The sequence below is a fragment of the Lithobates pipiens genome, unplaced genomic scaffold (genome assembly GCF_037356315.1).
Source record: "Lithobates pipiens isolate NorthernLeopardFrog02 unplaced genomic scaffold, aLitPip1_a1.2 Scaffold_8, whole genome shotgun sequence".
NCBI classification, from domain to species: domain Eukaryota; kingdom Metazoa; phylum Chordata; class Amphibia; order Anura; family Ranidae; genus Lithobates; species Lithobates pipiens.
The window spans coordinates 643,142,781-643,156,961 of NW_027507903.1; the positions used below are offsets into that span (position 1 = coordinate 643,142,781).

At 49.1% G+C, this 14,181-nt stretch overlaps 1 protein-coding gene across 1 annotated transcript; it reads right to left on the reverse strand.

Annotated features, from left to right (window-relative positions):
* Positions 1-724: 724 nt before the first annotated feature.
* Positions 725-5,202, reverse strand: LOC143961625 (E3 ubiquitin-protein ligase TRIM39-like). Its single transcript, XM_077470948.1, has one exon. It carries the CDS (start codon positions 5,153-5,155, stop codon positions 3,575-3,577), a length of 1,581 nt encoding a protein of 526 aa, XP_077327074.1. The 5' UTR covers positions 5,156-5,202; the 3' UTR covers positions 725-3,574.
* Between the last annotated feature and the right edge of the window lie 8,979 nt (positions 5,203-14,181).

Genomic DNA, 14,181 nt, shown 5'->3' on the forward strand with positions numbered 1-14,181 from the left:
AAAAAAAAAAAAAAGAGTCCGGTGCGAGTTTGGCCTCAGTGCGATGCGAATTCAGCCATACAATCTGTATCTGTGCAATCGCACGGATATTGCATGTTATTTGCAGTGCGGTGCGAATCACATGCGATCTTGTGCCATGCATAAGTGTGAAGCGAGCCTAAGGCTGGGTTCACACTGCTGCGGGGGGAGATCCGGATGTGATTCGCACTGCAAATCACATCCGATCTCCGTAGCGATACGAGTTCAGCCATACAGATAGTATGGCTGAATTCGCATCGCTCCCGCAGCAAACTCGCACGGGACCCTTTTTTTGGTCCGCAACAGAATCGGATCGCATAGGGGTTCACACCATGCGATCCGATTCCTGTGCGAGTCGGCAGATCGCACTGCGATATGCGGACGGATCTGGGGGTGTCATTAACATATCATTGACACTCCCAGCCGTCCGCATAGGGCAACTGCCGGCGGGAGTAATGCGATGCGGGAAAACGCCGCGGATTCGCAGCGTTCCCGCATCGCAGCGGTGTGAACCCGGCCTAAGAAAGGACACCGGAGGATGGACATGACAGCACTTGGATGGCAAACTGGGACTACTCAGGCTACTTATCCAGTCTGGAGACCACAAAAAAAAAATCCCAGCATGCCTTGTAAACTGAGTGCCATGGATACACCATTTACAATTTTTTAAATAAAGATTTTATACAAATGACAACAAATACATGGATCAGATGAAAACATTAGATTTTTTTTATTATTATAAAACCATAAACCATTGTACTTGAATTTAAATCATGAAAGCATCACTGGGGATATGGTGGGGGGCAGTGATGGCGAACCTTGGCACCCCAGATGTTTTGGAACTACATTTCCCATGATGCTCTGGCACTCTGCAGTGTAGTTGAGCATCATGGGAAATGTAGTTCCAAAACATCTGGGGTGCCAAGGTTCTCCATCACTGGTGGGGGGGATCTTTGGGCTCATCCTACTCGATTATGTACCATTTTTTTTTTTTTTTTTTAGAAAGCAGTAGCAATCAACTTTATTGATACAACACCATCTACACAAAATTCTGGAAGGGTTCCCAGTGTCACCCACGGTGATAACTTCCTATTTCAAAAATTAGAGGAAAACTAATAATGATAGATAGATAGATAGATAGATAGATAGATAGATAGATAGATAGATATACACGTTCTTGTCCTAATGACTGATCAATAGCACTGACTCCTGTAGTTGGGTAATTAATATTGCAACCAATCACAGTGATCTGTTAGGAAGGAGAAAATCCGATTAAAAAACATACTAAACCCAAAAATCCAAAAATTTAATAAATTGCAGCTTAACAAACATAAAAATTTTTTAGGCTCCCCCCTCTGTTTTCACCTCTTGATCTGGCCAGTAACACAACTCCTGTATTCGAGCGCCTCCACTCTGGATGAAGGAGCAATAAAGACCACTTTGGACAGCAGCATTTTTCAGTCTGGGGATGTTAAATGTACTAGCAGATTGAAATACACTAACAACAGTGGCGTCACTATGGTGGGTGTCACCTGGTTTCGGTAAAACACTTTTTTTTTCCCTATATAATACTGCATATAATGGCAATAGTAGTGCCGTTAACAACTATCAAGCAGCTAGCAAATTTGAATAACAATATTATGTAAAAATATTGTGCTAAAATAAACATCGTTCTTTAAAAGTTTAAACGTTACTGAAATAATAAATAACACAAAACTAAAGAGGAACAAATACATAAGCATTTAGTTAACATCTTAACTAAATCCTGGAACTGTAGGATAACCTGAAACTTTAGGGTCACCTGGACCTGTGGGGGTCATCTGAACCAGTGGGAACACTTGGGACTATGGGGCAGGGGCGGACTGACCATTGGGCCACTCGGGCACTGCCCGAGGGCCCCATGCCACTAGGGGGCCCCACCACGGTTGCCAGCCTCAGTAAAACCAGGGACAGTATGTAAAAAGTTGTGTTCTTTTTACATCTGTCTCTGAAATGCCCCTTACCGACATCCTTTTGGTCTAAAAATCCAGAGATTATAGCTGCCCCACCTCTCCAGTACCTTCTCAGCCAATAGAAACATGTCTGTGTATACTGTGTGATTGTATACTGTGTGTGTGTGTGTTTGTGTATACTGTGTGGCCCCATAGTCTCCGATTGCCCGGGGGCCCCATAATCTCCTATTGCCTGGGGGCCCCATGAGTTGTCAGTCCGCCCCTGCTATGGGGCCACCTGGAACTGTGGATCACCTGGATCTTCGGAAATTGTGGGATCACATGGGGCTAGAGGACCACCAGCAAACTGCACGATCTCCTGAGACCGATTAGCCATTTCGGGCTATGGGACCACCTGTAATTGTGGGTCACTTTGGACTCTGGGATCATCTGAAACGTCACCTGTGGCTAAAGAGCCACATGGAACTGTGGGATCACCTGGATCTATGGGGTCTCCTGAAACTGTGGGGCCATCTTGGGCTATGGGGCCACCTAGAACAGTGGATCACCTGAGACAATGGGATCATCTGAAACTGTGAGATCTTGTGGATCTATGGGGGTTGTGTTGTGGGATCACCAGGGACTATAGGGCCACCTGGGACTGTGGCATCTCCAGGTACTAAAGAGTCTTCTGGGACTGTGGAGCCACCTAGGTCTTTGGGGGGTCTCCAGGGACTGGGGGAAAAGCAGCGACTGGACACGAGAAGTTGCTCCCCTCCCCCAGACCCTTCCTGGCAAGAGGAAGCCAGCTCTTATTTAAAGAGCCGTGGTCACATGCCACTTCCAACCTACTTGATGGTGTCACCACTCTGGCTGGTGTCTCCCAAGTGCGGTCTGCACCCTCCGCACCCCCCATAGTGACGCCACTGACTAACAAATTGAAGCCAAGCTCAAGCTCACATTTTATAATCAATTACAGCAAACAGTTGTGTAAGAACAACTGTCAGTGGTAAATGGTTTGTCTCAAGAGAGCTTGTTCTTTTGAAAAGCAACAGACTTACCGACCAGATGACCAGATGAAAATAGAAGAAAGAAAGCCTAAAAAAGAAAACAAATTAATCTAATGCCGCCTACACACGATCGGAATTTCCGACAACAAAACCGTGGGATTTTTTTTCCGAAGGATGTTGCCTCAAACTTGTCTTGCATACACACGGTCACACAAATATTGTCGGAAATTCCAAACGTCAAGAACGCGGTGACGTACAACATGTACAACAAGCCGAGAATAATGAAGTTCAATAGCCAGTGCGGCTCTTCGGCTTGATTCTAAACATGTGTGGACTTTTGTGCGTCGGACTTGGGTACACACACGCTCTGAATTTCTGACAACAAAGTTTGTTGTTGGAAAAATTGGAGAACCTGCTCTTCGAACATTTGTTGTTGGAAATTCCGACAGCAAATGTCCGATGGAGCCTACACACGGTCGGACTTTCTGACAACAAGCTCACCTCGAACGTTTGTTTGCCGTAAAGTACGACCGTGTGTACGCGACATAAGAATTGGTAAACTGCAAAATATTAAATGTTTGCTTTTGGGATTAATACCATTTTTTAAACGTCTCCTCACGTCTTTGGATTACCCCCACAGATCTTTAGAAAATCTTCCCAGACACCTAACGCAACATGGAGGGGTTCAGTGAATTTGGTGGTGAAGGTGTGGAGGTGTTGGACTGGGTCACTCAGATCATAAAAGGAAATCTGCCCGGCTTCATAATCCAGATATATCCTGACTCTGTAATTGGGGATATTGGCAGGTAAAAGGACCCCTTTATTGTCATACATCGCCAAATACTGATTACCATTCCTGTACAAAGCCCAGGACTTGTCGTTATGTCCAAACTTTGCTAGCTCTCCACTCCTCTCTACACCGAAGTAAGACATCCCGACTACCCATCCATCTATTCCCCCAAAATCCACTTCCCAGTAATGTCTCCCCGAGGAGAAACTCTCACTGCTCAACGCCTGAGGACAACGATAAAACCTCTCTGGTGTTTCTGGACGTTCCTGGTCTATAGATGATATGGATATCGTTTTTCTGTCGTCTGATAGCTTTAGAGAATTATCAGTTGTGTTTTCATCCAGTAATATCGCCGTAGGTTCCCGTATATAGAAGTATACATTTACGTCTCTTATTATATCCATTAAACTTGATTGTAAGAGGTCAGCCACATCCAGACAACCTCCATCATGGAGGAACCTCTCGTGTCTCTCTCTGTCCTGATTATCTCTATCATCAGTATCATACAAGTCACCTGTGTCCGATTCCTGTAGGACAGTCAGTGGATCCGTCACGTTGCACAGCTCCTCGATGTGACATATCTTCCTGTACAAATCGTCCTTTTTTATTTGGAGGTCCCAGATGCAGAGAGAGGCATACTCTGCCTGCCTGGAGATCCTCCTCAGGATTCCTTTCTCCAGGTTTTCCAGACGTTTCCTGAGATCTTTAAACAGGGCAGTGACACTGTCGGTGTCACCGACGACTTTTTGTTCTACTTTGGTCCTGTATTCCTGCAAACTCTTCACTCTTTCCTCCGTCTCCGCTTTCTTTGTCTGAAGTTTCTGAAGAACATTCCTCAGTGTCTCCTTCTTCTTCTTGGAAGCCACATCCAATTTCTCCACCTGGTGTCCTTTATGTTCTTCAGTCAAACTGCAGGACACACAGATACAGGTCTCGTCCTCAGTGCAGTAATACTCCAGGATCTTCTTCTTATGGACGGAGCATTTCCTGCTCTCCATGGACAAGGTGGGTTCAATAAGGACGTGTACTGGGGACTTTTTGTGGACTCTCAGGTGTTTCTTACACAGAGAAACCTCACAGTGCAGACAGGATCTAACAGCAGGTACAGGAGAGTCCACACAGTAAGTGCAGGAGACCCCGGACTCCTCCTGATGTGGCTGAGCGGACAGGAAATCCTCCACCATGCTACGTAGCTTCTTGTTACTGTGCAGTGCAGGACGCCTCTTAAAATACTCTCCACATTCAGGACAGGAATATCCTCCAGTGCCCTCCTGTATATTCAGCAGACAATCAATACAGTACCGGCAGTAGTTGTGTCCACATCTCAGGTTCACGGGATCTTTGTAATTCTTCAGACAGATGGGACATTCCAGCTTGGTTCTCAAAGCAGCAGACGGCATCGCCATGGCTGACACCGGAGAGGAAGGCAGTTGGGAGGGGCTACTTCCTCCTTCACAGGGTGAAGCTGGGCTGTGGCTTGTGCTGTAGTCATGTGATTAGTTATATGAAGGGATAAAGATAATGCAAAGATATAATAGGAAACAACGTACCTATTTTAGAAAAATATTTGTCCTGTATTGCATACCTGCTGTGTCCATAGCCAGGAGCATAACTAGAGTCAGGCAAACGAGACACATGGCTCGTATCTAGTACTGGGTGTTTCAGATCCCAGTACTGCCCCTGACTGCCCACCATTTCTTCCATTCGTTGCCTACTGTGTGTAGTTAGCACCTGGCTGCCCAGGTCAGATTGAAGGGGTTAATGTTTTACCACCTTTTTCCCCCCCGGTTTGTGTGTTTGCGGGCTTTCGCTGGGGTCCAGTCACCCTCCCATGTTCTATAATAGGAAGAGGTCCAGATCCTAAGGGGCTCCAGGGAACACTTGGGGAAACGCATGGGAAACCTACACTAAATACTTGCTGGGATCTATGGTCCACTCTGAATGCCGATCCGCCAGGAGAACCCTGGAACATGGACACCTCTGCTAGAGCACTACCGAGCATGCACTTATCTCCAAGATACTCTTCTTGTGCAGGTAACCTGGGGCAGCCACAGTTAGGTTCAGTTCGAATTCAGAATGTTATTGCACATTATACCTGTTTGTCAAGTTACAGTAAATGTTGATTCAACTGCTCAGAGCCTGGTCTGAAGTTATTCAAGGGGGTGCATGTGAGGATCTGGTATATCACCAAACAACTTGGTCCTTAAAGAGGAAGTAAACCCTGATGAGTTTACTTCCTCTTTGATTCCCTGCAAAGGTAAAGCATAATGGACTACTATGCAGTCCATTATGTGTCACTTACCTGACACAGGAGCCAGCGATGTCACCGTTGTCCCTTGTAGTCCGGCGCATTAATCTTCTCGGTGGGTCTTCGCTGCTGCACCGCTGTCATTCAGCGAAGCCGCGATGCCGTCACTCCCGCGCATGTGCACGGGAGCTGCCACGCTCGGCATAATCGCCGTTAATGGTGCCGCTCTCAGTGCGCCTGCGCACCGCTGTCTACGGCGCATGCGCCGTAGACAGCGGTGCCTGTCTTTCGGTAAATATCTCGGTTTAGGAGATATTTACCGAAAGACAGGCACCGCTGTCTACGGCGCATGCGCCGTAGACAGCGGTGCACAGGCGCACTGAGAGCGGCACCATTAACGCCGTAGACAGCGGTGCCTGTCTTTCGGTAAATATCTCCTAAACCTACACGGTATTCGATATTTCTTGGACCTACAGGTAAGCCTTAATCTAGGCTTACCTGTAGGTCAAAGTGTGTTGTAAGGGTTTACAACCACTTTAAAGGGAGTGACGTCATTGCGGCTTCGCCGAATGACAGCGATGGAGCAGCGAGACCCACCAAGAAGATGGATGCTCCGGACTACAGGGGACAGCGGTGACTTTTCTGGCTCCTGTGTCAGGTAAGTGACACATAATGGACTACTATGCGATGCATAGTAGTCCATTATGCTTTATCTTTGCAGGAAATCAAAGAGGAAGTAAACTCATCAGGGTTTACTTCCTCTTTAACCATAGTATGCGGTACATGTAACATCAAAACGGTAGAGGTTCATGAGTAACTGAAAAACAGCAACCAGTCACTGGCATGGTACCTGCTAGGCTCTGAGGAAGAGGGTTCTCCCTCAAAACACATAAGCCGGTTTGCAATGCCGTCTGGTCCTCCGTAAACATCCGGTCCAGGTCGCAGATTTTAGAGACATGGTTCTGATTGCTGTTGCACTGACAATCTTTTCCATAATGTCTGTATGCGAGTATGACTTTTGCCGTTAATGAATTTTATCTTTGGTTATGCACAAGGTCGGTGCGCCCTCTTTTCTTTTCTATAGGTACCTGATAGGTGACAGGTTCTCCAGTAGTGTGGGTTGTCAGTGCCCTGACTCCCTCCCTAGCTGTCCATCTCCCTCAGTCACCGGGAGTGGACTAGCGTAACGGAGATCTATGTCCTGGTCACTTGGTACAGAAAGAGAAGAGTTAAGGTGCACGCTATGTGCTCGTCGGCAGGGCTCCATTCCGTTACTGGTAGTAGTGAGGTAACAGAGGTACGCTTACTAGTGGAGTGGGCAGTGGCTGAGCCTGTCCCTCTGAATGCAATACAAATATTAGTACATGTATATAGGACACGGGACAAGGGAGCTTAAGGAGGAACTCAGTACCTTGCGTACTGCTGCACACATTTGGTATTTAGGAGACCACCTTAATGTTTGAACTTTCACATTGCAGTGGCTCCTGCCCGTTCCCCGGGCATTGGTGAGCACACCTTCGGGCAAAGTATAACCCCACGTGCAAGGGTTAGTGACCCCCTTTAATGCCTGGCATAGTCCAAAAATCCACCCTGAGTGTGGAACCTATTATGTGACCCAACGAGGAAGGGAAACATGGAGGAAGTGGCAGACAACCCCCTCTTGCATGCCACCAGTCAGACCTTCATTATAGAGCCAATGAGACCGCGCTGAAACCCCCTCTTCAGCTTTGTGCTGCAGGTCTGACAGGCAGGTGGAGAAAAGAGCTGAGTGCTTCCACCCACACTCCAACCCCCGGGTGTGCCCCCCGGGTGTGCAGCGAGGTCTTGCACAGCTGCACTCGGAGCCTGTGGAGGGGGTTGTGAGGGTGGCAGATTTAAAATGGCTGCTTGCTGACATACTCGGGAGGGGAAATGTGGGCACTGGGCACCAGCAACGTTTTGTTTTTGTTTTTTAAAGGCAGCCTGCAGTTGTCTAAGTCAAGCTTGTACATTATCTGACCATGGTGAAGGCCAAGCTTGGTGACTGAGCCTGAGCCCCGGGGTGAGTGAGCTGTAAACACATTCTGTACTCTGATATCCTTTATTTTCCTCCTTCTCTCTTTCTCCCGCTTCTCTTTTTCCCTCTCTCTCTCCACTCAAATTCAAATAAGCTTTATTGGCAGGACCAAATAAATGTAAGCATTGCCAAAGCAGTTGAGTTTGTATGGGAACAGGGGCGTAACTATAGGGGGTGCAGCAGTTGCGACCGCAACTGGGCCCTGTGCTGCAGGGGGCCCATGCAGCCCCCTCTACATATGGCCGGCAGCAGCATAGGCAGCTAGGGGTACCAGTGCACCATGCACACGTGTGGCTGGAGGTGGAGGGTGACTAGCAGAGCTCCATGCTCGACTATTGCACTGGCTGCTCTTTAGTTGTGCATTCCCCGCATGACCTGTGTCCTCGGCCGGCTCCTCAGAGTACCCCTCTCCTGCTCCATGCATTGCCGCTCAGTCCGATGTCTGTTCTCCCCAGCCAGAGTCCCGCCCCCCCCCCCGAGTCCGGCCCACACTGCACTGCATACTTCTCCCGGGTAAACAAACTTTAAGCACACAGATGCAGTGCAGCCCTATGAGAGCCCCCCGGAGGACACTGCAGGCTTGTCTGCCAGCCCCCCTCCTCCCCCGTCATACACAGATGATGAAAGGTCTTTCTGGGAGATATGCTGATCACCCGTCCAACACACTGGATGGAGCCCAGGCCAACATGGATGAGTGCGCGGCCTGCAGCTTGGTCATGGTGAGTGAGAGGACCCCATCCCCCACACACCATTACATACCCCCTCCATCTCCCCCTGGGGACAGGGGCCCCTTCTCACGTGGGGACAGGGACCCCCATCTCCCCTGGGGACAGGGACTCCTTCTCACCTGGGGGCAGTAACTTCATCTGCCCTGGAGAAAAGGACCTCATCTCTTCTGGGGACGGGGACCGCATCCTGCCTAGGGACAGTCCCCCAATGGGGCACCTAAAAAAAAAATTTATAATAATAAAAAAAAACTACTGATGCCAGTGGTGGAACTACAGGGCTCACAAAGGTCATACCTGTGACCACGCCCTGGAGTTCCACCGCCGGACTCGAAGGGAAGGGCCCTGGCTGGGGTTCAGGGGGGCCCTTCATGGTTTCTTGCATCGGGGCCCTGAAGGTTCTAGTTACGCCACTGTATGGGAAGGAGGGTTGGTAATGGGTAATATAAGGTGGGATGGGGGGGGGTGAGTCCATGTAACGGATTTTTAAGCCCATAGTTTTTCATGCCCCTCTCAGTCTGTGACACGCTGTCAAATATCGTGCGGGTATTTTCACCATTGGAGGAAAACAAGTGTATAGGTGCTGCAACCTTCCCACATAAAAGCTCCGCCCCGGGGTTCAGACCTTGACGCTGTTGACACGTCCAATGTACCAGAATAAGGAAAGAGATGGCCGGCACTCAGGATGACATCCAAAATAGTATTCCTTTATTAAATACATGTACAGAGAAGTAAAACAGCCTTACGCGTTTTGGACGTTAGTCCTTAGTCATGGCCCATGACTTAGGACTAACATCTGAAACGCGTAAGGCCGTTTTACAGCTCTGTACATGTATTTAACCACTTGCCGACCGCTGTCGGCATATATACGTTGGCAGAATGGCACGGCTGGGCAAAGTAATGTATACCCGTACGTTACTTTGAAATTCCCTCCATGGGCGCACGCGCCTTCCGCGAGCTCCGTGACCGTGCCTGTGTGACCCGATAGCCGTGGGGATACCGCGATCGTGTCACGGAGCTCAAGAACGGGGGAGATGCCGATGTAAACAGCATCTCCCCATTCTGCCTAGTGACAGGACACTGATCGTCTGCTCCCTGTCATCGGGAGCAGTGATCAGTGTCACGTCACACACAGCCCATTCCCCCAGACAGTTAGAAACATTCCCCCAGGACACACTTAACCACTCCCCCGCCCCCTAGTGGTTAACCCCTTCACTACCAGTGACATTTTTACAGCAATCGGTGCAATTTTAAAGCATTGATCGCTGTATTAATGCCAATGGTCCCAAAAACTTGTCAAAATTGTCCGATGTGTCCACCATAATATCGCAGTCTCAATAAAAATCGCTGATCACCGCCATTACTAGTAAAAAAAAAAATATTACTAAAAATGCCATAAACTATTTCCTATTTTGTAGATGTTATAACTTTTGCGCAAACCAATCAATAATCGCTTATTGCAATTTTTTTTTTACCAAAAATATGTAGAAGAATACGTATCGGCCTAAACTGAAAAAAAAAAAATGTTTTTTTATATATTTTTGGGGGATATTTATTATAGCAAAAAGTAAAAAAAAAATGCGTATTTTTTTTCAAAATTGTCGCTATTTTTTCATTTATAGCGCAAAAAATAAAAACCGCATAGGTGATCAAATACCACCAAAAGAAAGCTCTATTTGTGGGAAAAAAAGGACACCAATTTTGTTTGGGAGCCACGTTGCACGACCGCGCAATTGTCGGTTAAAAGCGACGCAGTGCCGAATCGCAAAAAGTGCTCTGGTCAGGAAGGGGGTAAATCCTTCCGGGGCTGAAGTGGTTAAGAAAGGAATGCTGTTTTGGAGTGCCGACCATCCCTTTCCTTATTTTCATGATTGGCTCCTCTTCCAGGAGAATTTGGAGTTTCCTCTTCTATGGAATATAAGTCTGGGATGAGAGCAAAGAGTCTCTGGAAGTGAGTGTGCCTCACTGATGAGTACTTGGGGCACTGTAGCAGGAAGCGGTCCTCATTCTCCAGGACCCCCTGGTCACATTTAGGGTGCCACCTGTACGGGAATGACCCGGACAGTCCGGGTGGTGACGCTTGTGCCCGGCTTTCTGTCCTCCTCTAACTCGGACACAGCAGCATACCTCCAGTCCCAACCGTCTCCCTCCCTTTGCTTTCTCAACCACGGGGGGGGGGGGGGGCTGCCATCCAACCCCCCAGCCAGCCCGTGAATCCCCTTGTGAATTAAGCCTGTGCTTAACACCCCCCCTCCGCCACCGAGGAAGGAAGGAGTAGAAGCAACAGTGACATCCTGCCCATAGCTTCATCACAGACATTGAAGCTGTACAGGATTTCTTCCTTCTCTGCTATGCCACCTCCCCCTCTGCACCATGACCGGGGCTGCTGGGTGTGTACAGCTCTCTGGATGTCTTCACTCTCTACACACCATTCACCTTCTCCAGAGAGAGGAGGGGGCAGATGTCTGCGGTCTTCCTAGCAAGGTCCCCCCTTAAGTTCTCCTAGCTGGGGGACCTTATTTAACTGGAGGGTGTCCCCTCTTATCAACCACCCTTCAGTCCTCCTAGCTGGGGGGGGGGGTCTCATTGAACTGGAGAGGGGGAGTTAAGGGAGTTACTGGATAGAGGTCCCCTCTTATCACCCCCTTCAGTCCTCCTAGCTGGGGGGTCTTATTTAACTGAAGAGGGGGAGTAAATGGAGTTAGTGGATGGGGTCCCCTCTTATCACCCCTGCAGTCTTCCTAGCTGAAGGTCTTCTTTGTCTGGAGGGGGTAGGGAGGAGAATTCCTGTATTCATGGATGAGGGTCCCATTTTATAACCATCCTGTATACCTGGATGGGGGACCCATGTCATCACCACCCTGTGATCCTCCTGGTCAGGGGTCTCCTGGAAGGGGGTTTCTGTATTCCTTGATGGGCCTTTCCCTGTATTGGTCAGTATTCCTGGATGGGTGGGAGTCCCTTCTAATCACCCCCATGTGCTCCTCCTGTTAAGGGGTCTTCTTCTCCTGTAGAGGGGTCAGTACATCTGGAAGGGTATGTGTGTGTGTGAAAGGGGGGGGGGGGGGTCTACCTGACTCCAGTTGGGATTTTCATATTACTCCTTGCACTTCTGGATGTGGGTCCCTGATTACTCCTTCATTATGGGTGCCTCTAAAATATTCAGCTCTCAGATTTTTGCCCCTGGGCAGTAGTACAGAGTCCTCCCTGCCCCTTTCACGCCAACCTCTGTTAGCATTAGCTGACCTAGAGAGATGTACTGGGGTACAGACTGACCTGGGGGGATTATACAGGGGGACAGACTGACCTGGGTGGATTGTACTGGGGTACAGTCTGACCTGGGTGGATTGTACTGGGGTACAGACTGACCTGGGTGGATTGTACTGGGTACAGACTGACCTGGGTGGATTGTACTGGCTACAGACTGACCTGGGTGGATTGTACTGGGTACAGACTGACCTGGGTGGATTGTACTGGGTACAGAATGACCTGGGGGGATTGTACTGGGTACAGACTGACCTGGGTGGATTGTACTGGGTACAGACTGACCTGGGTGGATTGTACTGGGTACAGAATGACCTGGGGGGATTGTACTGGGTACAGACTGACCTGGGGGGATTATACAGGGGGACAGACTGACCTGGGTGGATTGTACTGGGGTACAGTCTGACCCGGGTGGATTGTACTGGGTACAGACTGACCTGGGTGGATTGTACTGGGTACAGACTGACCTGGGTGGATTGTACTGGGTACAGAATGACCTGGGGGGATTGTACTGGGTACAGACTGACCTGGGGGGATTATACAGGGGGACAGACTGACCTGGGTGGATTGTACTTGGGTACAGACTGACCTGGGTGGATTGTACTGGGGTACAGTCTGACTTGGGTGGATTGTACTGGGTACAGACTGACCTGGGGGGATTGTACTGGGTACAGACTGACCTGGGTGGATTGTACTGGGTACAGACTGACCTAGGGGGATTGTACTGGGGTACAGACTGACCTGGAGGGATTGTACTGGGTACAGACTGACCTGGGTGGATTGTACTGGGGTACAGACTGATCTGGGGGGATTGTACTGGGTACAGACTGACCTGGAGGGATTGTACTGGGTACAGACTGACCTGGGTGGATTGTACTGGGGTACAGACTGACCTAGGGGGATTGTACTTGGGTACAGACTGACCTGGGGGGATTGTACTTGGGTACAGACTGACCTGGGGGGATTGTACTGGGGTACAGACTGACCTGTGGGATTGTACTGGGGTACAGACTGACCTGGGGGATTGTCTGCGCCTCGAGCCCACCCTGTTTTGAAGCCGGTTAGAGCCCAATCACGTGCTTCAAAAAAATACACCACCACCACTGGAATCCTTAGTCTGGCGCCCTGCTATGTAGATCAGCTGGCAGGACGCATGGATGGGGGAGGAGCAGCGCCCTTGCGTCCCTTATGGAGCGGCCACCAGCATTGATGGCACTATCAAGGATTCTAAGCCAGGCTGGTGATTTTAGGTGGTACATCTGTCTCTTGATGGCATAGAAGGCTCTGCATGCCTTGACTTTTAGTGCCTCTAATGCCGCGCACATACGACCAGTCTTCCCAACGGACTTTCGGTGGAGTTCCGACTGACTTTCCAAACAAACGGACTTGGCCACACACAATCACACCAAAGTCCAACGGTTTTTAACGTGATGACGTACGGCCAGACTAGAATAAGGAAGTACATAGCCAATAGCTGCCCTAGCGTGGGTTTTCGTCCGTCGGACCAGCACACAGATGAACAGACTTTTCGACCGGACTCGAGTCCGTCGAAAAGATTTGAAACATGTTTTAAATCTAAAGTCCGTCAGATTTTTAGACAGCAAAGGTCCGATAAAGCCCCCACAAATGGTCAAATTGTCCGGCGGATTCGTTCCATCGGACCTAGCCCGGCGAAAGGTCCGGTTGTGTGTACGCCGCATTAGGGTAGCTTGAAACTTCCTGATTGGTACAACACGTACAGCGTAAGTGTTGTACGTCACCGCGTTCTTGGCAATTGGAAATTCCGACAACATTTGTGTGACCGTGTGTATGCAAGACAGACAAGTTTGAGCCAACATCCATTGGAAAAAATCCATGGTTTTGTTGTCGGAATCGGAATGTCCGATCGTGTGTACAAGGCATTAGTCCGTAGGGTTCAATATTGAGTTGGCCCACCCTTTGTAGCTATAACAGCTTAAACTCTTCTGGGAAGGCCGTCCACAAGGTTTAGGAGATGTGTCTATGGGAATGTTTGACCATTCTTCCAGAAGAGCATTTGTGAGGTCAGGCACTGATGTTGGGTGAGAAGGCCTGGCTTTGCAGTCTCCGCTCTAATTCATCCCAAAGGTGTTCTATCAGGTTGAGGTCAGGACTCTGTGC